The sequence below is a fragment of the Fusarium vanettenii genome (assembly GCF_000151355.1).
Source record: "Fusarium vanettenii 77-13-4 chromosome 8 genomic scaffold NECHAsca_11_chr8_3_0, whole genome shotgun sequence".
NCBI lineage: Eukaryota > Fungi > Ascomycota > Sordariomycetes > Hypocreales > Nectriaceae > Fusarium > Fusarium vanettenii.
The window spans coordinates 381191-404512 of record NW_003315873.1 but is presented as its reverse complement, the minus strand read 5'-3'; the positions used below and the strand labels follow the sequence as shown (position 1 = coordinate 404512).

The 23322-nt window shown below is 51.1% G+C and overlaps 8 protein-coding genes across 8 annotated transcripts; 4 read left to right on the top strand and 4 right to left on the bottom strand.

Annotated features, from left to right (window-relative positions):
* Nucleotides 1–1296: 1296 nt before the first annotated feature.
* Nucleotides 1297–3095, top strand: NECHADRAFT_63067 (uncharacterized protein). Its single transcript, XM_003048478.1, has 10 exons — nt 1297–1367; nt 1431–1460; nt 1528–1624; nt 1677–1699; nt 1776–1794; nt 1843–1965; nt 2018–2040; nt 2103–2278; nt 2332–2751; nt 2804–3095. The coding sequence occupies exons 1-10, from the start codon at nt 1344–1346 to the stop codon at nt 2832–2834; spliced, it is 966 nt and encodes a 321-aa protein (XP_003048524.1). The 5' UTR covers nt 1297–1343; the 3' UTR covers nt 2835–3095.
* Nucleotides 3096–4553: 1458 nt separating this feature from the next.
* NECHADRAFT_47331 (uncharacterized protein) lies at nt 4554–7821 on the top strand (the record flags this gene model as incomplete). The annotated part of the gene is made up of 2 exons (XM_003048477.1): nt 4554–4753; nt 4812–7821. 2 exons carry the CDS (start codon nt 4554–4556, stop codon nt 7819–7821), a joined length of 3210 nt encoding a protein of 1069 aa, XP_003048523.1.
* Nucleotides 7822–9717: 1896 nt separating this feature from the next.
* Nucleotides 9718–10892, top strand: NECHADRAFT_47297 (uncharacterized protein; the record flags this gene model as incomplete). Its single annotated transcript, XM_003048476.1, has 2 exons — nt 9718–10065; nt 10116–10892. 2 exons carry the CDS (start codon nt 9718–9720, stop codon nt 10890–10892), a joined length of 1125 nt encoding a protein of 374 aa, XP_003048522.1.
* Nucleotides 10893–11537: 645 nt separating this feature from the next.
* NECHADRAFT_95744 (uncharacterized protein) lies at nt 11538–12596 on the bottom strand (the record flags this gene model as incomplete). The annotated part of the gene is made up of 2 exons (XM_003048282.1): nt 11538–12397; nt 12458–12596. The coding sequence occupies 2 exons, from the start codon at nt 12594–12596 to the stop codon at nt 11538–11540; spliced, it is 999 nt and encodes a 332-aa protein (XP_003048328.1).
* Nucleotides 12597–13020: 424 nt separating this feature from the next.
* Nucleotides 13021–16901, bottom strand: NECHADRAFT_71329 (uncharacterized protein; the record flags this gene model as incomplete). Its single annotated transcript, XM_003048281.1, has 3 exons — nt 13021–15980; nt 16028–16542; nt 16596–16901. The coding sequence occupies 3 exons, from the start codon at nt 16899–16901 to the stop codon at nt 13172–13174; spliced, it is 3630 nt and encodes a 1209-aa protein (XP_003048327.1). The 3' UTR covers nt 13021–13171.
* Nucleotides 16902–17763: 862 nt separating this feature from the next.
* NECHADRAFT_95742 (uncharacterized protein) lies at nt 17764–18342 on the bottom strand (the record flags this gene model as incomplete). The annotated part of the gene is made up of 3 exons (XM_003048280.1): nt 17764–17910; nt 17967–18133; nt 18186–18342. 3 exons carry the CDS (start codon nt 18340–18342, stop codon nt 17764–17766), a joined length of 471 nt encoding a protein of 156 aa, XP_003048326.1.
* Nucleotides 18343–19186: 844 nt separating this feature from the next.
* Nucleotides 19187–20197, top strand: NECHADRAFT_84043 (uncharacterized protein; the record flags this gene model as incomplete). The annotated part of the gene is made up of 1 exon (XM_003048475.1): nt 19187–20197. The coding sequence occupies one exon, from the start codon at nt 19187–19189 to the stop codon at nt 20195–20197; it is 1011 nt and encodes a 336-aa protein (XP_003048521.1).
* A 75-nt stretch (nt 20198–20272) lies between these two features.
* Nucleotides 20273–23183, bottom strand: NECHADRAFT_84042 (uncharacterized protein; the record flags this gene model as incomplete). The annotated part of the gene is made up of 5 exons (XM_003048279.1): nt 20273–21566; nt 21626–21711; nt 21771–22383; nt 22485–22801; nt 23130–23183. 5 exons carry the CDS (start codon nt 23181–23183, stop codon nt 20273–20275), a joined length of 2364 nt encoding a protein of 787 aa, XP_003048325.1.
* Nucleotides 23184–23322: the final 139 nt, after the last annotated feature.

Here is a 23322-nt window from a genome sequence, read left to right as displayed (position 1 = left end):
TAGTTAGGTTGACCTCGTGGATTCTCAGTCTTTAGTTCCTGCTTGTCGGATCGGCCCCTAAGAAAGAATGCTTACCTAGGTACTCGTGTGCGGCTCTCGTGATGAACAAGTTGAAAGCTGGCCAGATGAATGAGATGACTCGAAATTCGACGTGGTCGGAGGAGGACCCTGTGGGGAGATATGAGACGGGGCTCTGAGAGGGTCCCGGCCTGTCTGTCGAACGACACCCACGATTGCGAAGGCCCGGGTTGAGGACACGACACGATACGGACGGCACGATGGATTGGGAGGAACTGGTGACGGTACCGGCACTGGCACTTTTGTCGGTGATTGATTGATTGATAACACGGCTGGATGTAAGAGATTTAAAACAAAACAATACTTGTTTGTGGAATCCAAGTGACCTGCTCCCAAACTCATTGACGCGTCTCTCTCTGGATGAACAATGAAAGCCACTAACCAACATCCACGGTTGACGTTTCTTATTTCCTCTTTGGGAACTCAAATATGCCAACCATCCGTTACTTCCGGTTCAAGAGAAGATTTCTCCAGTCATTCCGGTGCCTGTGCCTGTGCCTGTGCCTGGTGCCTGCTTACCCATCATCTCAAGCCTTCCAAGGCTTGCTTTCGCCTGTGCTCCCTCGGCTACGTGTGCCATGGGCTACCCTGCAGAATGGGCATGACAAAAGTTTGACCCGTTCGCCAGTGTTTGTCTGAGAATGGTGGCTTTCTCATTTGTGTCCTTATGCTTGTCAATTTGCTTAATTCGCGTCTAGCCTAATGAAAATGCCGCTCTGTAGGTGCGATTGTGTGCAAAACGCCTTGACATTTGTTAGGACTGTAGACAGATGAACCCGTTCGTTCTCCTTCTGTGGCCATGACAAAGACAGGATAGAATGGGTAGATCAAAAAGGAGATAACTAAGATAAATTCCCCTATTAGACTGTGTCTTTAGTTTTAGTATTTTCCATACACTATCGAAAGCGGAAGACGTTCAGAGAAACCAGACCTCAGACAACTTTAGCTCTCATCTATTTCTTGACCCCCAATCTGCATTCAAACTCTAATACTTCTCAGCTCAAGCCCCAAACCACGCTAGACGAGTTGATTCCGCTTAAAACGCATAATCTCCAAAGCCTATTATAAAAGACGATATAAACCTCGTAGCCGCATAATGCCCCTGCCACATGGCTTACCTGCCTACCTGGGGATGGGATGAATGCGAAACCGACATAACCCACGGACCCATTTTGATTCCCCTCCTCACAACATGTGACGGTTCATCCCTCCCACTTACCGAATCAGTTGTAGGATCGACAACAGAGTCTGTGATATCGTTCAAGATGGTAGACGAGCATGAGCATATTGTGAGAACTCGCCTGTTGATCCAGAACAGACAAACGACTTGCTAACCGCTGCCGCTTCAATAGACCGCCGACGATGACTCGGCTCTCGGTGTGGTAGGTTCTGGGTGCCGCATGAACTCTCGTCGCACTGCATCTGCTGACGGTGATTATGCGCCTCTAGAATCTTGAAGAAGAGTCATCATTGGCGTCTCTGAGAACAAGCATCCTGGAACACAAGGAGGAGAACGGTCGGACCTACCATTCCATGAGTGAGGGGAGTATGTATCTCAGCCACCTGTCGCACATGATGGATGAACTGACACGCCACAGAGTACAATTTTCCCAACGACGATGTAAGTCTTTGGCCGGGCAAACCAGAAAGAGTGTTAGTGATTATGTCAATCTCGATTGCTGACATTGTCAATTTAGCAAGAGAATGAGCGCCTCGGTACGTGATCTAGTTAGATAGTTTTTGAACGCGAGCTGATTATCTCAGATCTGCAACACCACATCTGGAAAATCCAGTTCGATGGAAAGCCAGCCCTTAACCCCGGAGCCGAAAATGCAAAGAGAGTCCTTGATATCGGCACCGGTACGGGAATGTGGGCACTTGACTTTGGTGAGCTTAATTGACTCGGAGCATTTCTTCACGATGCTAACATGAGGCACAGCCGACGCCCATCCCGCTGCCGAGGTAGGGATCAGGAACAGTGACATATTCTCCCAGATGGACTTAACCACTAACTACCTGCATAGGTAATTGGCGTTGATCTCAGCCCTGTTCAACCTCATTGGGTTCCCCCCAACTGCCGATTTGAGATCGATGACTTGGAAAAGGACTGGACTTGGTCACAGCCCTTCGACTTTATTCTGTGCAGAGGCATGTCGGGTTGTTTTGCCGACGTTCCAGCTCTTATCCAGAAGGCTTATGAGTAAGAATTTTCTCCTGATATTGGCAATGCAATGTTCCCTAATTCGGTAATAGCAATTTGACTCCTGGAGGATACTTCGAAGTTGGTGATCTGTCCCTCCCAATGGGCTGCGATGATGGCACCGTATCCAGGGACTCGGCTATCTGGAAGTGGCATGATGCTCTCTATGAAGCATCTAAGAAGATCGGCCGCACTATTCAGAGTGTCGCCCACGATACCACGGTCCTTGAGAAGGCCGGCTTCGTCGACATTGTGCACCGCGAGTTTAAGTGGCCTTTTAATAGTTGGGCTCTCGACCCTAAGCTCAAGGAGATTGGTCGCTGGCAATGTGTGAACCTCGACATGGGCCTCGAAGCTTTCTCGCTGGCGCTGTTGACGCGTGTTGCGGGTTGGTCCAAGGAGGAGGTCCTGGCGTCTTGCGCCGAGGTGCGCAAGGATATCCGTAATCGTAGGATGCATGGGTATTGGACCCTGTAAGTGAGCCTGAGACGTTTCGTTGTGAAGATGCTAACTGTGTTTTGATAGCCATGTTGTCTACGCCAGGAAGCCCGAGTAGGCGTACATCGACGACGGCGATGTACTGTATGCCGCCACCATTTATTCACAGCCAGCGTTTATTTCACCGACTTATGATGAAACGGCCTTGCGAGACATTTGAACTGAACATGTGTTTGGACATTTGCATGGTGGCGAGGCGATGGTAACGACAGGCAATTGAGTGGCATGCCGCCATTTAGTCCTGCATTTCCCTTTAATCCCGACTGTTTTTCCCCTCCGAGAATGACTTTAACGAATTGAACGAATATTTGACACTATTACTTTCAGTAGAACTAGTGTTGTGATCCCTGCCTGACGATTCTGTGAAGGAATGGAATGGCCCACGGAACTCATTAATTCGAGTAGCCGGGTGTGGCTGGCCTAGACAATGTCAATTCCATCGACGAAGAAAGACAAGAAGGCATATGTCGGAGCACACCAAGTCTTGTTACGGTGAAACTTATCTAGCAATCGTCACTAGATATGCGTGGTCTCACAAGGGCTCATGCCGAGCTGTGTGGAAAAGGGAACTCCCCATTGGGTGGCACAAAACACTGTATCTTTCACACGTGGGCGGTATGCAAACTGAATTTACCTCAGAGAGTCTGAAGAGTTTCCGGTTACAAACATGCTACATTATCATGTGCATGTATATCAGGAAACTTGACGCTGGACTCTAGAACTCGCCTCGGCTTGTTGAGAGGGAAGTCAGAAGCGAGATGGAGCAGAGAGTGAAGATGAGGGGACATCATACACTAGTTACCGCAAATTCCCTTCTTTTCTCATCATGTACTTCGCAACTTTCATGATAGTTCCCTGCTTCAGCGCCGCTCCCAACTCCGGGACTTGAACCGGAAACCCGCCGTCTGCTAGCACATACGACCATACCCACTGGAGAACTCGGGATCCCGTCCGCTCTCCCATAGATAAGCCAGTGAGGGGCGGATTAGTAGTTGGGTCGGTGACGACCAGCGAATCCCCGCTGTTGTATGTTCCTATTTTTGCTGTCCCTGTGAACTGGATAGTTGGTTCAGAAGAGGACTGAGCTGGATACTCACTGGCTCGTGTGGCCTTGCAGCACCTGCTCTCCTTTTTGATCGGTCTCTGGTTGATATCGCTTGTTGTGTTCCTGAGCCAGCTCTCCACTGTCATCTTGTAAGATGCCGACTTTTGTTTTGGATATTGAGCTCCCTACCACGCTATGGTGGGTCTCTTAGAGCCGATCTAAAGATATTCGGTAAGTACCTAAGCGAAGACGATAACCTACTCCTCTGTACGAACCATAATGAGTATATGTATACGATTTGTATTCCATATCTTTAGGAATTAATGAGTGAGTTGCTGTGCTGTAGACTGCTTAGGTGGTCACGTGGTCCAAGGCATCCCGCCCAGATTCCTTTGATTTGCTCGACCACCACACCATCAAAGCGGCCCGTCCCTCAGCTCAACGGGCTTATACCTTGGCTTATTTTAAGATCAAGACTCTTCAATACCCGCAGCACGATTACTATTGAAATCTGATTCGAGGATCCATGCCAAGGCTGTTGAAACATGGCCCTGCTGCACTCAACCAACACCGGCGCTTAGGAGGCGTCGTATGGTGTTTGAGCCGGGCGCTTAGCAGAGTACAATACTGTTTTAGGCCCGACTCTTTCGACACGAGCAGCTTAAACCTGTATTTTTCAGTTCAAATGAACTATAGCGCTTTGTTTTGAGCTCCAAGCCATATCCTGCGGCCATGCTGTCTTCAATACGGCGTCGGATCTTCCGCAGCAAACCGGACAATGGTCGGACCACCAACGGAGTTACGGCCTCTGAGACCCGGGCCCCCGGCGCCTCAGCCCCTGAAGCTCCGTCCGAACCGCCACCCCGACGGGCCAAATCCTTCTTTTATTCTGGCATAAAGACCCTTCACAGCTCACAGGACGATAAAATTGAGTAAAGACTCGCTAAGAATCACAAGATTTAGATCACCTTCTTCTAACAAGGGTAATAGCATCGTCTTCATCCATGGTCTAAATGGTGACTGTGAAAAGACATGGACCGCTAAAACTGAGGTACAACCTTGGCCAAAAGTTTTCCTTCCATCACAGGTTCCGAACTGTCGTATCCTTTCGTATGGGTACGATGCGGGCTTGGTCGACTCGTCCAAAAATCGAGTTTCGGATCATGCTCACACATTGTTGACATCTCTGGCCTCACAAAGGCAGTCTGACGATACAGCAGAGAGGCCCATCATCTTTATCTGCCATAGTCTCGGCGGATTGGTCTGCCAAGATGCCCTGGTGACAGCGAAACAGCGTCCCGAAGCACATCTCCAAAGTATCTTTCACCTGACTCGAGGGATCATATTTCTTGGAACGCCGCATCACGGATCTAGTCTTGCCAAATGGGGAGAGATGTTATCTCGTTCTGTGGGGATGATGAAGCAGACCAACACCGACATCGTCCAGCTCCTCACGCGCGACTCCGAGGTTCTCGCTCGCATCCAAGATTGCTTTCACACATTGATCATGACCCGAAATAAGGAACAAACCAACGAAATTGACATCACCTGCTTTTACGAAGAGCTGCCCATGAAAAGGATTGGTGTCGTTGTGCCAAAACACTCAGCCACCCTACCCGGATACATCTCAATTGGCATCCACAGCGATCATGCTCAAATGACAAAGTTCGGCAGTCGCACCGAGCCAGGATTTGTGGCGATATGTGGCGAGATTAAACGTTGGATCAAGAAGATTGAGCAACAGGGGCAGGATGAATCAAAGAAACACACTGAGCAGGTTGATGAGGCCACCCCGCATTATCTCATCCCTTACACCAGCAATCCGGACTTTGTTGGGAGATCAGAGGTCATAGAATCATTGAAGGATCAGCTGGGCCACTCGGAGCCTGCGGCACGGAGCAAGGCACACCTCCGTGCTTCACTATGTGGTCTCGGCGGTGTTGGAAAGACACAGGTCGCACTGGCGTATGCCTACTGGCTACAGGAGGCTCAGCCAGACATATCTGTCTTTTGGGTTCATGCCAATAGTGCAGAGCGCTTTGCCCACTCCTATGCTAATATCGCCAGAGAATGCGAGATCCCTGGCTATGATGAGTCAAGTGGTCTCGACAGTCTGTCGGTTGTGAAAGATTGGCTTGAAAGCAAAGCTAGTCGGAGATGGCTGATGGTCATCGATAATGCCGACGACATGCAGCTATTCTTTCCTTCAGACGCGGGAGAGAAGCTTGGCGGCTTCATACCCGATTGTGCCGACGGAACCATTCTGTTCACAACGAGGAATCTGCAGGTGGGGTCAAGGCTTACGAAAGGGAAGCGCCCCATCGAGGTCAACAAGATGGATGAAGACGAGGCAGTTCAGCTTCTTATCCGTGGGCTTCAAGGCATCGATGAGGACCCCAAGGATCTGCTGCGACTTTCATCTCGGCTGGAGTTCCTACCCCTGGCGCTCGTTCAAGCATCCGCATTTATCCAGGAAAATACCATCAGTGTCAACAAGTATTTGGAGCTATTGGAGGAGAGCGAAAAAGGCTTGGTCGATCTACTAAGTGAGGATTTTGAGGCAGCTGGGAGGGACTCGGCAACACCTCGTGCCGTCACCGAAACCTGGATCCTTTCTTTTCGGCAGATCGAGCGACAATATCCCTTTGCAGCCGAGCTTCTCTCCCTCATGAGCCTCTTTGACCGACAATCCATCCCCATGGATTTCCTCGAGTTCTACAGCGAAGAGAAGAAAGGGGAGTCCAGCAGTGCTCTGCAACTTGTTAAGGCTCTTGGAGTTCTCAAAGCTTTCAGCTTCATCATTGCTGAGAAACGCGGCGATCACAACATGCATCGTCTGGTACAGTTGGTAACCCGAGCTTGGTTGAATCGAAACGGTACCAAGAACGAGTTCACAAGATGGGCGCTCCTTGCAGTCTCGGACGCCTATCCTTACGGCCACTTTGAGGACATTCCGACATGCAGCGCATACCTTGCACACGCCTACGCCGTCTTGAATTCGGATGGCATTGATTCACAGACGGAGAAGAAGGGCAGTGACTCAGAGACAGAGGATAAATTGATCAAGGCATCTCTTCGCCATAGGGTTGGCGGGTTTTTCTTGTTCCAAGGCCGATATACCGAAGCAGAGGGGCTGCAGCGAGAGGCGATTCGTACCCGGGAGGAATTGCTAGGACCTGAGCACCCCGAGACGTTGACCGTTATTTCGGACCTTGCCTCTACTCTCTGGCGTCAAGATCGACTGGAAGAAGCAGAGGAACTAGAGACTCGCGTCATGGAGGCCTGGAAGCGAGCAGAAGGCGAGGAACATCCCAAGGTGCTTGATGCGATGAGTAACCTCGCGAGAACAATCAGTGATCTGGGCCGGTCAGAGGAGGCAGAAGAGCTGGAGACACGAGTTTTCCAGACAAGGAAGCGTGTTTTGGGTGAAGAACACCCCGATACACTCATCAGCATGAACAATTTGGCAGTGACTATCCGCGACCAGGGACGATTGGACGAGGCGGCACAGTTGCAGCGGGATGTGATGGAGATAAGGAAGCGGGTTCTTGGCGAAGAACACCCTGACACACTCACAAGCCTAGGAAACCTAGCAGTTACGCTGTACGAGCAAGGTGACCTAGGCGAGGCGGAAGAGTTGCAAGTGCGTGTGATGGAGGTGAGGAAGAGGATACTCGGCGAGGAGCACCCGGCCACGCTTCTCAGCATGCAAAACCTCGCAGAAACGTGGAAGCTGCAGGGTGAATTGTGTGACCCAAGCATGTCTATCAGACTCGAAGTCCTCGGCGATGCCCTCGCCCTCCTGGAGGATTGCTTTCGCCTTCGGCGTCAGGTGCTCGGCGAGGACCATCCGGATACGCAGGAGTCATGTACGTGGCTTAACGAGTGTCAAGAAGCACTCAAGATTGCAACCAAGGAGTTTAATGAGGAGGCAGCGAAGGAGAATAGCCAGGTTGACATTGGTGGGTTTCTAGACAGGACGGATGATGAGACTGTGTAATGATATGTTTTAGATCCGTTTACGGAAAACTAGGCAGAAAGTAACGATTACTATGATGAAATCTTTTCTTACTCCTTCTCACATTTTAGGCTGGTGTTTTGCCCTTTTGGTGTTTTGTTCTTCAACTGCGTGTTAGAGTTGCTATGGGCACTGTACCTTTGGTTTGGTCCTGGCCCGCTCCATCAGAATCTCTACCGGGCTGTAGCTCAGTTCCACCATGTGTCGTCCATTTACTGCCTTTATGATCCTTTCCAAATAGAAGTCCCAGCGGTTCCGGTTCGCAGCAACCTTTGTCATCAGAGATTGTATAATCTTGTTCGTCACCTCAACCATTCTGACGGACCGCTGTGATTTTGATGGACCGGTTACCATAGTGTTTCCCAACTGAGCGGCTTTACTCCTGAAAACCTCCGAGGTGAAGGCGGATCCAGGGTCAGTGTACAACACCAGCGGTGTAGTACCTGCGAAGCTCTGGCACTCGACGGGCATGCCGATGCTACTGTGGAGGCTGAAGGTAATGAGGCTTATCCATAGCAGCCAGGAACACTGTCACCAAGGTCACTGGCGTAAACCTTGTCATCAGTCTGGGGAAGCGTCCCTGATAGTCAGGTCGTGAACAGCGAGTGAGAGGCCGTGGAAGAGCCATGGAACAACCCGTGTCTAATTTCGTACAAAACAGTTCCATCTCTGGAGCCCGAGATGAAACAAGTCCGAGGTAAGAAAAACAAGCTTACTACATACGACGTTGCGTTGGAATGTACCGTTGGGTTGCATAAGGCTTCGGTCCGAAGAGACAAACGATCGAGACGAATCCGATCGCAGTTGTTGTGGGATAGGGAGTCCGTATTTGACCTGATCGGCCATTTAAGCTTGTTGACACAAGATAAAGACGCATTATACTCCAAAGAATGCGAAGATCTAATCAGTAGCTTTCAATAGTTTCGTCTGGTGGTGAATCCTGTTCTTAGAGAGTGGCTGTAAGTCGACATCATGACATCACGTAGCTGCACGGCATCACACTTGGGTATGGTTTCTAGATGAGATACGAGCCTGGAGATTGAGAAGAAGCAACAATCTTACTGAAAACCCATTGGAAGATCCTCCGAGTGTAATCGGATGTCCCAATTGATGTTTGCTTCACAACGCCTTGCTTACCCGTGAGAACCGGTCCCTGACGGAAGGCCCTCCGCCAAGACACATTCTCAGCCCTATTTCCACATTCGGGAAACAGATCTGCCGGAGGATAAACATCCCCTGGCGCTAGGAATCTCCGCCTCAAGGAAACACGATAAGCGCGCCTTGGCAAGCCTACTCTTGCACGATGCACTGCCATGCAAACCATGAAGTTTGTAGGAAAAAACCTCGCAGTGTTGCATTGAACAGCACGCCATTGAGATGCTTATTTCATGTGGGAGGCGTTGAGATTTGCAATTGGCTTTTTCGGCACATGCGGTAGATCCCCTCCCTCCCTCCTTTAATCTGTTTCTATATCGATGACGGCTCTTGAAATACCGAACAAGGATGGAGGTCTAGTACCGTCAGCTTGGAGAAGCCGTGCTAACCGTCTTCCCGTCCGAACCGGGGAAGACCAAGGTCTAGACCTGGAGATTAGTCTTTCCAAATGGAGGGCTGATGCTTCCTTCGGATCTTGCTCAGACCGAAGGATGCCTTTGTTGCATTGGTCATTCTATGTATGGCGTCATGATACTCCTAAAGTAAGCACAGCAGTGCCTCACTTCTCACAGTAAACTCAAATGTTTGATGCACCGGTCTCCTCCGTTTTGGCCACTGGAGGGGGTAACTCAATCTCAACTACATAACCAGACCTCAAGCCCATCCCCTCACTTCAAACCATCATCACTCATTCTCTCTTTCATCATCCATATACAAAACAATATGCGTTTCTCAACACTCTTTGCCGCCGCTGGCATCGTTGGCTCTGCTGTTGCAGGTGCCCTCCCCAGAGGCTTCAGCATTCCCAGCGGTAATGGCTTCCCTAACCCGAATGCTCAGCAGGAGCAAAAGATTTCTCTGCAGGCTGGAGGAAAGCTTCCTGGCGGTCCTCTTCCTACTCAGTTGGGTCCTGGATCTACTATTGCTTTTCAGCTCATCGCCTTTAACGAGCTCTTTGAGACAGCCTTCTTTAGCTCGCTGTTGTACAACATTAGCAACAGCGTCAAGGGCTTCGAGGTTCCCAAGGATAAGCGTTATGAGGCTGAGAACGTCATCAAGACTGTTCTAGCTGTAAGTTGTCCCTCCACTCATACAAATATCACTCACCAACGCCATCACAGCAAGAGGAGCAACACGCCATCGGAGCCCTCGCGACGCTCAAGTCAGCCAACAAGTTTGCGCCTTCGCCCTGCAAGTACAAGTTCCCCACTTCGAACCTCAAAGACGCCATCTCCCTCGCCGAGACTTTCACCGCCGTCGTCCTCGGCGTTTTGCAGGACGCCAACGTCATCTTCAGCAAGGAGGGTCTTCCCGAGGTTGTCCGTCTCATCTCGGCCGTCATCGGTCAGGAGGGTGAGCAGAATGGCTTCTACCGTCTCTACCTCGACCAGATCCCCTCTGAGTCGCCTTTCTTGACCACGGTTCCTGCTGCTTTTGCTTGGTCTGCTCTTCAGGGCTTTGTTGTTCCCGGCTCTTGCCCTGAGGATATCAAGCAGATCAAGCTCCCCATCTTCCCTCCTCTGCTGGTCAACGGTGGTGCTATTGCCAAGATCAAGGCCAAGGACCAGACTCTCTCCTTCGAGGCAACCCTCAAGGTCACCAAGGCTGCTGAAAAGGTCATCGCCTACAAGGCCAAGACTGGTGGTCTGTACATCACCTACCAGACGGGCCTGCAGCTGCCCAAGAGCGTCAAGGCCGAGAACGTGCGCTGGGTCGGCAACACCATCAAGCTCCAGGCCAAGTTCCCCTTCAACGAGCTCGTCGCCGGCGGCTTCACCCATGCCGCGCTGACCACCTCCAACAACTTCCAGAGCGTCGATGATATTCCTGCTCACACTCTGGCCGCCCCTGGTCTCATCCAGGTCCAGGAGCCCATCTCTGGCAAAGGTTACTACTAGACGGCTAAACCGGCCAATCTGACGATCTATTGGGAAAATTAAATCTTGTTTGGTGCTATTCTAATAATATTGTAATTGATTGATTTGCTACGCTCAAGTACCGGAGAGTGACTGTTCCGATGCAGCGTGTAAGCTCCCGCCCCTCCATCTCGGGTAATCGGAGTTGAAGACGCCCCTAAACCAGTGATATGCCGGGGTTGAGATGAACTAGCCAGGGAAGGACTGGGCTAGTCGCGGTTGGGTGAAATCATGTTTCTGTAATTCATCCAAGGCTTGACTTTTTGGCTTCCGCAGGGCTGAGCCTGGAACACAGCCCCCGGGGAGTTGATGGCCGTTTCAACACCAAAAAAAAGCTTCATCAAGATATTAATATTGGGACTGATGGGTATCCTATCAAGCCGAGTCTCTTCAGCCTCATACCAACCGGGAGAATAACCACCGGATCAAAGTCTCCGTATTCATCATCTCGTGTGAATGGTCGATCTTGATGGTCAAGCACAACTTCAAAGAGCAGGGTCGTACCCGCAAGGTCCCGTAACTTTGATCAAGAGAAAGATGGGCGGTTTCAAAAGTAATCTTGATCGATAAATTTCCACGTGCATTGAAAAACGCTTGTGCGCGACGATATTACCCAGAAAACCATCATCATGCAGCGTCGTCGTCGATGATAATGTCCACATCGGGATCGTCTGGGAGGTTCTCGTTCATGCGGATCAGCAGCTCCTTTAGCTTGCGTCGATTCTTCCTCCATGTCATAATATCCTCTTCTTGCTGATCTCGTATTGAGGGCGTCACCTGGTTCCCATTCTCATCTTTTAGATAATCTGGTATCTCGTTCTCGGCGGTTTTCCGGCAGCCTTTGTTGTTTGGTCCATCGCCGACGTGCCATGAGAGCGGTACCATGTGCGCCTCTTCAACATGCTTGTTGAAGCTTTCGTCATCGTCAAACTCGTAAGGTTCCTCTCGACGCCCACACGACCCCCACAGACACTGAATCGAGTCACCGTGAACGACGTAGACGTGCCGCCGTAATGTTTCAAGGTTGTGTAGCTCCGCCTTGCAGTTATTCCACTCACACAGAAAGGCGACAAACGGCACGTCGACCTGGTGGTAAATGTCCCTCGGTGGCGGTGACGGGTTCTTTGGTGGCCGTCCTCTTCGTTTCGGGAAACCGTTGAGATGAGGCCGGGTCTTGATTTGCCGGGCCTGACGGGAGGCTGCGGCTGTGAGCTGTCCATCGCGCTTCTTGAACGAGCCCTTTGGTCTTCCCCGACCGCGAGCGGGAGTGGTTGAGGCTGTGTCGCTGGAAACTGCCGTTGATGGTCCACTCGGACTCGGCACTGCGAGGGCGCTGACTGGTTTGAACAATGTTCTGGGCTCTCCCCGTGGCGTCAAGTCCGAGATGACAGGACCGTCGAGGTTCTCATCCGCAACGTTGACCTCATGAAATGAGTCCCAATGTCCCGGAGATCTGGTCAATACGACGGCGATCTTTGTTTGACGGCCTGGTGTCAACGAGTTTTGTGGTGGGTTGGCGACCTGCTTGACTGGGCTCTGAGTGTGACTTCTCGTTGGTGCATCCCTAGCCAGGGGGTCTTCTGATTCGATACTTCCAATGTCTGAATCTGCTCGTGAAAGGTGTCCTGGTATGTTGAAGGGCTTTCTTTGATTCCCAACGCCGTGGTCGAAGCTATTAAGGTCCATGTTGCGAGCTTCACACGCGCTCAAGCAGCGCGTCGTATTTCAGGGAGACGCGTCGTATGTTGGAGAGATATATACTGGTAGATGAATTCCTGACGGAGAGAATGATCGACAAGGTGTTTTTGAGAAATAATTACTGGTGTGAGTCGACTATTAAGGATGTTGAATGATGAATGGTTTGGTTCTTGAAAGGTGAGTGAGAGAAGGCGATGATTGGTGGTGCGACTCGGCTCACGTGCTCTGAAGCATCTCTCCTTCGGCGGCATCAAACGGGATCAACTTTAAACAACAAACACCCTCCTCACTAACATCTGAGCTCTCTCATCACGATCGAAACACAAAGGAAAATTCATGCATGAAGGGACGAGCTGCTTGCTTTTCATCCCAATCTAATCTCCAACAGTCGGATCACGTGCACACTCGAAATACCTTCAAAGGTTGTGAATCATTCTGCAAGAAGCCTACCGAGCAGTATTGTTACAGGAATATCATAATCATCAATCTCATCCAGCCCAATCCGTTTGCCTCCCCATGTACCCAAACCAACCCAATTACACCCCCTTACAAAAGAAAAACCGTTAGACCTCGGTCTCAACATCAGGCTTTCGCCCATCTAGCGCACCCAGGTTCACCACCTTTCGTACGGCATACTTGGCCTCGTCCTTGGCAAACTGCATGTTTCGCATTGGTCGCCACTGCATGAGACCCCTGTGTCGGCGGTGCATGTCGCGGCTCTCGGCGCGGTAGGACTTGATCTTCTTGATGGGGTTCAGGCTGTGGCTGCTGGCCTGAGAACCGCTTGTCGCGCTCGTGTTAGCAGTCGCGTTGGTGTCCACTGAAGGGCGGCCATTCTCTGAAGGCTCTGAAGGCTCAGTCTCGGCGTCTTGGATGCCTAGATCAGGATCATCATCATCATCATCATCATCGATGTCGTCCTGGTCAAAGTCGTCGTACTCCTCACTATCTTGAGAGGCACGAGCGCGCCTGGCCATCAGAGCAGACGGATCTTCGCCAAAGGCTCCACTCCAATCAGTACCATCCTTGGCGAGCCACTTCGCCTTTTGCTTCTCGTCAGCTTGCGCGAGAATGTCTCGGCCATGAGTCAAGGACTCGTCGTGAAGCTTCTGGATCACAGGAGGAACCTCGGCGTGCACCTCTTGCTGGCGCACACCCTCGGCGTAACAGGCTTCCCAGGTCTCAATCGTCTCGCGTGTATCGTTGGAGCTGACAAACTTGATATGGTCCGAGTCTGTTCCAGCTGAGAAACGGCCTTGAAAACGGACACGGCCAACCTGCTCCATCTCAATATCCGGGACGGTGCGGTAGTTCTCCTCCGTGATGTAGTTCTGGGAGAGTCGCATGCTGTTGTTGCACTTCCAGACGGGGATATCAAAGTCCTTCTCCTCGCCATCAGCGAGCTCCAGAAGCCACAGGACTGCATATGCGTCGGGGCTTCGCTTCCCGCTGGGGTAGAACTCGATGAAGATGGGTGAGCTGTAACGGTGACGAACAGGCAGACGGACGGTCTGGGCACCATCTTCACCACTAATGTCGAACTTGAGGCCGTCACCTTCGCGAGAAGAGGCCTGCTTCTTGACGGTGGCTGATGAACCACCGGTCCTGAATCGGAGTTTGGCCTGGTTGGCGGGGGCATAGTTGGTGGTGATGATTGTGTCAGAGAGGAACTCAAATGTGCCGATGTCCCAGCCAAGCTGAGGAGGGGGAAGACGAAGCTCAACCGATCGGAAGAGGAGCGAGATACGGATACGGCCAAAGCCGATGCCTCCGTCGAGAGGATACCATCGAGTGGACTCACTGCTCGTCAGGAGAATATCGGTCAGCTTAAGAGGCACAACGCCGATGATGGGATCATGCTGTCGGTTGCGCGAGTCGCGAACAGCCACAGTGACGATGCAGGAGCGCCAGTCACGAACAAACTTCTCAGTTCCGGCGTTGAAGATTGGCTGGGAAGAGACAACCTTGGTTCGGGTCTTGTAGACAAGATCGTCGTTGACCAAGATGGTGCAGTACGAGCTGGGCAGAGACTTGGCTTGTTCCTCCTTGACCTCGCCAGCCTCGGGCCGTGCAGGCTCGTACTCCTTGCCCTTCCTCTTGCCCTCGGAACCCTTGATGTTGGCGAGCTCCAGACCAACGATCTGATGGACAACAACACTGAGAACACCAGAAGGCCAGAGGGGGTCGGGAGGAGTGTGGATGACGGCATCTTCCTCCTGGGTATCGATCGAGCCCTTGTTCTCCTGAAGCTCGGGCTTGTCAGCGAGTTCCTTGGGAAGGTTGAGATCTCTGCCATCGGTTCGAAGCGCCTTGCGGAACTGAGTCTTTCCGAAGAAGCCGACTTCCCAGTGGAGTTCACCAGGCATCTCACTCTCAGCCTTCACACCTCGGAGCTTGGAAACCTGGGGGAACATCTTGCCGGGGTGCTGGATCAGCTTCTGGATGCTGAGCTCGACCTTGCCGACAACATCATCGGCAGATGATCGATCGCTGTCCCAAAGTTCAACCGAGAGCTGCTCATCAGCGATGAGAAGGTCGCTGGTGACGAGAAGGCCACAGCTCTCCTCAAAGACGGGGTTGAGATCGTCCTGGATAACACGCGTGCAGAACTGGGGCTTGGAGAACTTGCTCCAGCTGATGGTGATGTAGGGGTCGGAACCACCGCCCTTGCTGCCACGCTGATCCTGCTTGCTGAGACCAACGGCCTTGTGGATACGGATAAACATGACACCAAGTGCAAGGGTCTCCTTCTTGATATCATCACCCTGGAGCATCTTGCTGAGATCAAGGGTCAAGCTCTTGGGCGCCACATACATGGATGCCGCTGCGCCAATAGCCCAGTTGACAAAGTTGGAGATGAGGGGCAGATTAAGAATGTTGACACCCTTCTCAATCATGGGAGTACATCCGGCTTGTACCTTGGGGATGCCCATAAGAGTGAAAGTGAGCGCCTTGAGGAAAGGGGGGTCGGGAGTCAGCTGGACGCGGATTCGAGCCGTCGCAACAAGACCGATGAGCTCGACCCAGATGGGCAGGGGGACACCGAAAAGACCCTTGATACCAAGGTAGAAGACCAGCTGCATACCCATGTTGCGAGCCTTGGAAGCAATATCTGCGCCGGAAGGCTTGGCGTGGTAGGCAATGGCAACTTCGAGGTTGTAGAAGGAACCGGCTTGCTCGTTGGCAGCCAGCTCCTCGGGGTTAGTGTTCTTCTCGTTTTGTCGGTGCTGCTCGTCCTTGATGTCTTGAACGTGGGAGTCGGGCAGAGCTCGCATGCTGAGGATACGGAGGGGGTTGTTGCCCTGCGAGATATCGGCGACGCGAACGTGTTCAATGACACCGGGAACGGAAGCGGCCATGACATCTTCAAGACTGCTTCTGATTAGCATTGCGTATCGCAAGTCAAGGCATTTACTCACGTGTCGGCCACGGCGGCAAACATCTCGGGATTGATAAGCCCCCACATGATGCCCAGCATGGTGTTCATCCATTCAACCGACTCGGGAATCAGGTTCGCGGTAGCAGTTTCACCACGCTCTTGCTCGCTTGACCACTCGAGATCTCGACCTTGTCGAATCAAATCCTTGGTCCAGAGAAAGACGCCAGAAGAGACGCAGAAAGCAAGAGGAACCAAGCCCAAGAGGCGACCGCCAAACATCTTTCCAATAAAGACAACGGCGACAAAGATACCGATACAGAGGATGATGGAGCGCTGCTCGAGCATCTCGAACATGGGCTCGTAGCTGATAGAGGGAGTCTTGTAGAAGAGTACTGAAGTCTTCTCGCTGCGAATTGGGACATCAGAGGTGGCGCCCTCCTGGACGGGGTCTGGGGGCGCGGTGACATCCTGGGCGTAGCGATATTCTTCTCCGGATTGCTTTGACGAGGTCGCGATGGTCGCGGGCTTTCCTAGATTCTCATTGGGGACGGACAGCTAACAATGGGTGTTAGATTTACAATTGCATGTCGCACAGTTACCACACATACCTGTGGGTTCTCGACTGCTTCAGTAAAGTCAAGATCGGCATCCCGGATATCGACATCCTTTCCCGTGACAGGATCTCGCACGTTGCGAGTATCCTTCTTTTGGCGAATGGCCTCGGTTCTATCGTTCTTGTGATCCTTGGTCTCACCGTGGACCTTGTTCTGCTTGAGCTCCTCGTCGATGGCGGCATCGCGGGCCTTCTTGTCCTGGTCCAACTGCTCCATGAACTCGCGAACGTTGGGCACACGGTTCTGGCCGCTGTAATGCTGTCGGCCCGAAGGCACGACCTGCTCCTGGAAGTTCGACATTTGGGCGAACTTGCGAGGTAGAGGGAGAATTAGGTGTAGGTGAGCTCACCAACTCGGGTATAATGATGATGAATAGGAAGAAAGGAAAGAGGAGCGCGCAAGGAGATCAGGAAGAGGAGAGCAGAAATATTGACAGACACCAACTCAGCTAGCGTCACACAACAGCCTCCCCTCTCTCTCCTTCGAGCTTGATTCATCATGGGAAACGCAAACAACCAAGGAAACTCGCATCCATAGCAGGCCATGATGTAAATGTCGATGACGTCGACGCCGCGGGTACGTACCGGAGATAGCTCCAACAGTGGGGGAGCTTTGAGCAGCTTGCGGCCGTGATGGCGCTACACGTCGATCCGTTTTTGGTGCGCGAGGAGCCGCGTGGAGGGGGCCAGCGGGGGCCATAGTGGGAGAGCTCCCTGCAAGACCTTCTAATGTCTGGCAGGGTTTCAGCGCCACGAGAAAGCCTGTGACGTTGATGGAATTATCACCAACGGTTAATCTCCAGCATCAGTTCTTGATACATGCTTCACGCATAGGATAATACGGGTTTAATAGTTTGAATAACCATCAACAACTTGATTCCTGCAGGCCAAGGGCTGAATCAAGTGGGTTCAAGGTCCCGGATTCTGGCCCAACTGGACAAGGAACATGTCAGTTGGGGCTAAAACCAATGATGGCGCGGATCTTGCGTAAATGGCTTGCTACAGTACACACTGCGACGATCGGTGAAACGACGTTGATCTCGATGCATTCCTCTATTCGTCTATTGGCGTGCCCCCAGCCCCCTTTGCACGACACCCACCGGATATCTCCAACTGCACACCAAAATAACGCCAGGTGTTTCTCAAAAAATCACTGACAGCTTCTATTTCTGGGATCCAGAAGATGTGGGCTCGCCTGTTTCTGCATTGATCTCAACGCCTGACAAATCACCTGCCGGCACCATCTTGTGAATGCCGTCAAACTTTTTGTACTTGAGTGAATCAAGGTCCACATCGTTGAACTGTCTCACCTGAAGCATTGTCAGTCTTTGACACAACGTGAACGACTCGGAGGGAGAATACTTACACTGATTCCGTAATATGGCTTATCGGGCTTGAATCTCTCAAAATCAATGCCGATGCTTGCGCCGCATTTGGGACAAAACATGTGGTCGCGCGACTTGGTGTTGAACTCGTAGCGCGACACACGTTTTTCCGAGTCGTGGTGCCATGTCACCTTTGAGTGAAACGGGTCTTGGCAAGTTAACGGCCCGTCCTGTAGGAGAATCTAAAATTGAAGACTTACAAACAAGGAGGTACCCTCCACGACGGCAGATGGAACAGTTGCAGTGAAGGACTTCGTGCTCAGGTAGAGGTGGTGAGAGCGTTACTGAGAGGCTGATGTAGCCGCAGTGGCAGCCTGCCTCGTACGTCGCCTCGGCCTTGGGTTCTTCAGTTGCCATGATGATAATTGTTGCAAAGAAAAGTAAGAGTGAGAATACTGGTAGTTAGAAGTTGCCAAAATGACTGGGCGGGTGGTTATTAACTCCGCCTTGGACTCTGTATTAATAGATCTCCAGCTTCCTATTTGGGACTCCGAAACTCCTGGGGACTTTTACCGACTGGGTCTCGCTAGATAAGGAGGGGTTTAAAAGGATGGAGATCCTGGGTCAATATATAAATGCTGCTGTCCTGCATCGCTTGAGAAGGCGCTGGTCTTTTCCTTGAAAGTTCATCCGTCGGATTCTATATCCGAGTCTGGAACGGCTTCCCGATCACCAAGCCGAGGCGATGAGCAGTGTTCCGAGACGACCTCTGGATATAGCAATCGGAAGTAGCTTATCAATTTGCTCCTTTGGAAGGACCTTGGATTTATTTTTAAGAACCCTCAACATGTCTTGAACACGAAATAGGGAACTGGTGCGGTTTGCAAGACTGATCGTAGTAGATGACCAGCCCACCCTGGACAATATCGCCATCTCAAAAGTTGAGGATGACGACAAGAGGAAGGCGATTGAGAATGAGAACCGACTGTGTTCGCATAGTTTTCCAGTTATTTTTGGACTATTTAAATTCTCGCATTCATTCTTTGCCGTCTTGCTTCACTCCGCATGTCTTTCTCAGCATCATAGATGGCGGGCGCCTCGTCAGCCGTTAGCAGTTCGAGTCTTAGCCAGGCTAGCAATCCAGAGCTTAACATCGACTGGTATAAATATGTGCTAGCGACTTGAGTTCTCTCATCCACTCGAACCTCAAATTCTTTTGTCACACTACTCTTGATTGGCTCAGGAGCTAGGCAGGCGCAAGATGGGCCAGACGACACCAGCGCGGATTGCCAGCCGCGATCTCACCACAGAAGCGTCCCTGGAGCAACTGGAGAGAATTGGGATGAGATTCTGCGGCAGCGTCTGGGCCGATGTGAATTCTTCAGCGAACGAGACTGCTTCATGCATGAAGCGAGAGGATGGCGGGCCCAGCAGATCGATAACTAATGAGTACCATATTCATCGGCTTGTGAACGATGCTGTCAATTCAAATCCCCGACACGCCGCCAGCTTTCGCATACCCCTATGCCGCGGCTTTCTGAACAAGAGCGACACAGACTGGTCAAAGATCCTGCTACGACTGCCACCCGGTTCCACGTCCTGCAACGCGCTGCTTAGCGAGAAGGTCCAGCCTATATCCGAGAATACCCGGAGATTGTTGGCGGTCAATTACGCAAAGGACCATGATAGCGACGTGATTATAGGCGACAAGAAGAACGAGCACTGCCTAATCCGACCGTACCTTGGTCGCAGGAGACATGGTTGGGCCAGAAGGCCAGGGAAGCCTGGGTTCTTCAGTCTGCGGAATTTTCCTCTGCATATCGACCAAATGGAGGAACTTGGTATGTCGATCGAACCATACGCAAAGACAATGGCAGAGGGCCTCGCCTTTCTGCTCTGGGTCGCGAGGATCGATGCTAGCGACGTCGAGTTTGTTCTTGCCCGCCCTCGCCGGTCAAACTCGGAATCTAGCAAGTTTGAAGCAAACATCCTTGGACCTCATTCCATGTGGATCATAGACTTTGACTGTTGCAGCCCGTTGCCTATGGATGAAGAAGGTGTGGAGATTGCTGCTCGGTGCTTCTGGAGGAATGACCCCTTCTATCCACGGCCTGGGAGCTCCAATGTCGCCGATGAGAGACTTTGGGATATTTTCCGGCAACATTTCTCAAGGGTTAGTGAGCGGATGCTTGAGGAGGAGCCGTCAGGTGTGAGGGATCTCCCAGCACGTCTGATGAATAAGATTGTCGAGACTAGAGCCAAGCTTGACTAAAGGGCTAAAGCCAACGACTGTTGCGATTAATCTCTCATATTCTTCCTCATTAGTGTCGCCGTAAGAACAATTCTCCTATCCAGAACTTTCATAATCCTTCTCAAGATCTTGGACCTCTCCAACCTTTGGTTGAGACACGTGCCTGGAAGGGAGGTCCCAGGCCGAGCTTTGTATCAGTTCCCGCAACTCCTTGATGTAATCCACGATGCTCTCGATGACGGTATCCAACTCCCCTTCTTGTACCTGCCTAGCAAGAATCCGATACCATTGGTGAAGACCACTTGCCCATTTTTGCTTCTCTTCGATTAGAGTGTGTAGCAGGGAGCATGCAGTGGTGGTTTCTTGCTGTGATAATGCGTGCAGAACTTGCTCGAGCTGGCTGATGTCTTGCTCAGCTGTCCTATTGCGAATGCCTTCATATAGACTAACAAATGCTTGCTGCTCTGCAATCAATGGACGTCGACAAGAGCCAAGGTGCACTGGAGATACAGAGATGGCGATCTGGAAGATATCCCATGGTGTACGCCCATAGTTGTCGTGATGATTGAGATCGATCCCCGATAAGTACAAACTATCAAGGTACTGCAAAGTTTCTAGGTTGAACAATGACGCAGCATAGTGAAGAAAAGTGAAGCCTCCATTGTCAATGGCTTGCAAAGAAGCTCCTTCGTTTACAAGGAGCCGGATAGCCGGGATTCTGTTGGTGATCGCTGCCATTACGACTGGGGTTTGCCCCAAGTAATTCCGCGATTCAATACCAGCTTCCTGGTGTTTAAGAAGAAGTCGTAGAGTCTTTTGTGCGACTTGCTCATCTTGAATCTGAGTGGCACCAAGAAAATGTAGCGGCATGTCCCCGTCAAGGTTTTGAGCTGTCACTTGGGAGCCTGAAGCAAGCAACAGCTGGACTGCCTCAAACTGGGTAAACATGGTAGCCCGATGCATTGCCGTATTACCGAGCCAGTCTTTCGCTTCTAAGGACGCTTTGGTCCGGGATAGAATGCATATACACTCCAAATTACCCCTTTCTGCGGCTATCATGAGCGGTGTCTGACCCCAGAGGCCCCGGAGATGAACATTGGCACCCATGCCAATAAGGAGCTCAAGAACGTCCATTGGATCCCTTAGATGATAAAGGGCTAGGTGAAGGGGCGGGTTACCAAAAACATCACACACATTGACAGTCCAGGGCTCGTCTTCAAGTGCTTGACGGATGAAGGAAATATCGAGGCCTTGCTTGATAGCTTGGCAAACACGCGTTTCTTCCAAACCTTCATCCGCCGAAGACAAGACCTGGTCTAGCAAAGACTCCAGCTGGCCAGGCAAATCTTGATAGGTTAAGAGTACATCCTTGATGTGTGCCAATAGGCTCCTGTTCAGGAATCAGTCTGTGCCTGGATGTGATGAGGCTTAACCCAACAGGAGTTTTACCGTGGAAAGTTTTGCCCTGGCAAGAGTTGCCTCCACAAATTGAGAAGAAACTCTACATAGTCGAATCTTCTGAAAAGTATAAGGAACTGGCCAGTGTTAATAGTAGTTAGATTACTTTGGATGCCCTCTTTAGTTTGCAACCTACCTCAATGAGGCTCAATTGAACCGCGACTTCGTCATCTGGATAGATGCGTATGGTTTCAGTCCTGATAGCATCGCAGAAATTCTCAAAGGGGCTATCAATAACGGCGATGACCAGGTCTGTCCTTGATAACACTCTCTTTGGGCGTAGAGCGACTCGTAGCCCTGCCGCGTTGTGATACGAGGCCCCGAAAGACATCATACCTTTCCATAGCCATGTCGGTGAGTAGTAATTTAATTCAAGAACGGATTCGGTGGTTGCACTGCAGTGAATATCGCTACAAGCCGTCTGCTGAGTTCCGGGTGCTGATCGGTAGTCGACTAGCAATGATCCAAGGAAAGGGACTGTCCAATTTGCTCTTCGACTCCTTCTCTGGCTGGAGTGGCACCGGCAGCGACATAGCTTAGAACATCTAATTTTTCTCATGGGGGCGATTTGCTGTGATTGGCTTGTACTGACATATGTTGATAATTTGCTATCATCATGACAAGCAAGCTGAGCTTCAGTTGAACTGTCCAGCGATGAAGCGGACTCTGCAGCATCAGTCTCAGACCCTTCAGTTTTCTCTTCACCCGAAAAAGTACTGGGGCTAATTCGTGAAGATGAATCTGACGGTCTGCGACTTGACATGTGTAGTGTAAACATCTCGAACTGATGTTGAAGTGCGTTGACTCTGCTCCGTGTTAGCCAACATCCGCACCTAGATCCAACACTTACTGTTCGCAAACAAGGCCCCTGCTTTGAGAAGTAAGAGCAAAATGAAGGTTCATTTTGGCGTCCATGGACTTTTCACGGAGCTTTTGCAACTTGTCGCTTTGCAATATCCACTTCCGCTTCTTGGCCTTGACTGCGTTGTTGTCTGTTGACTCCTTTCCACAATGTTCCAAGAAGCGTTGAAGCTCGCTGTTGATTTCTTCAAGTCGCTGAGCAGTGCGTTCTAGGAGCATCTCTCCCGCTCTGCCCGATACCGAGCTTGATCCCCATGTGGCAATTCCACTCTGGACATCATTGAGCATTGCTGTGATGAGACTGATCTGTGTAGATGTGAGCATTCTTACGTTAGTTAACCGGAAAGGGTGACCTGCGTCTTGCCTGAGCTCATTGAAATCATGCTGAATGTCTGGAATCTCATGCACAAGCCTGGCGATATGCCGGCCGGCGCCGATCGCTTGGCCAAGAGCCACTGAGCTCGCAACAGCCCCTAGGATTTCCATGGGATTGAGAAAAGCCGCGTGATCTATGCAGCTACCAAAGATGGCCTCAAAGAGAAAGAATGAGGGGAAAGAAAGCAGGCTATGAAAGAAGGTCTTTAAGAGGTCGAATGAACCAAGCTGATGACGCAGTTAGGCTGATTCAACCTACAGTTGCTGTAACACGCAGACTGCCTGCTGCGCCTTGCCTGTAGTAGGGTACCATCTTGGGGCGAATTTAAAGGAAAGTGCATATAATCTTGGGGGTGGCTGTCTGACTCGCTTTGGTGTCGTACAACAGAACTGACGTGGCGATACTTTCAAGCCTGTAAATGAAGATCTTTGGCAAAGGATAATAGGACTAT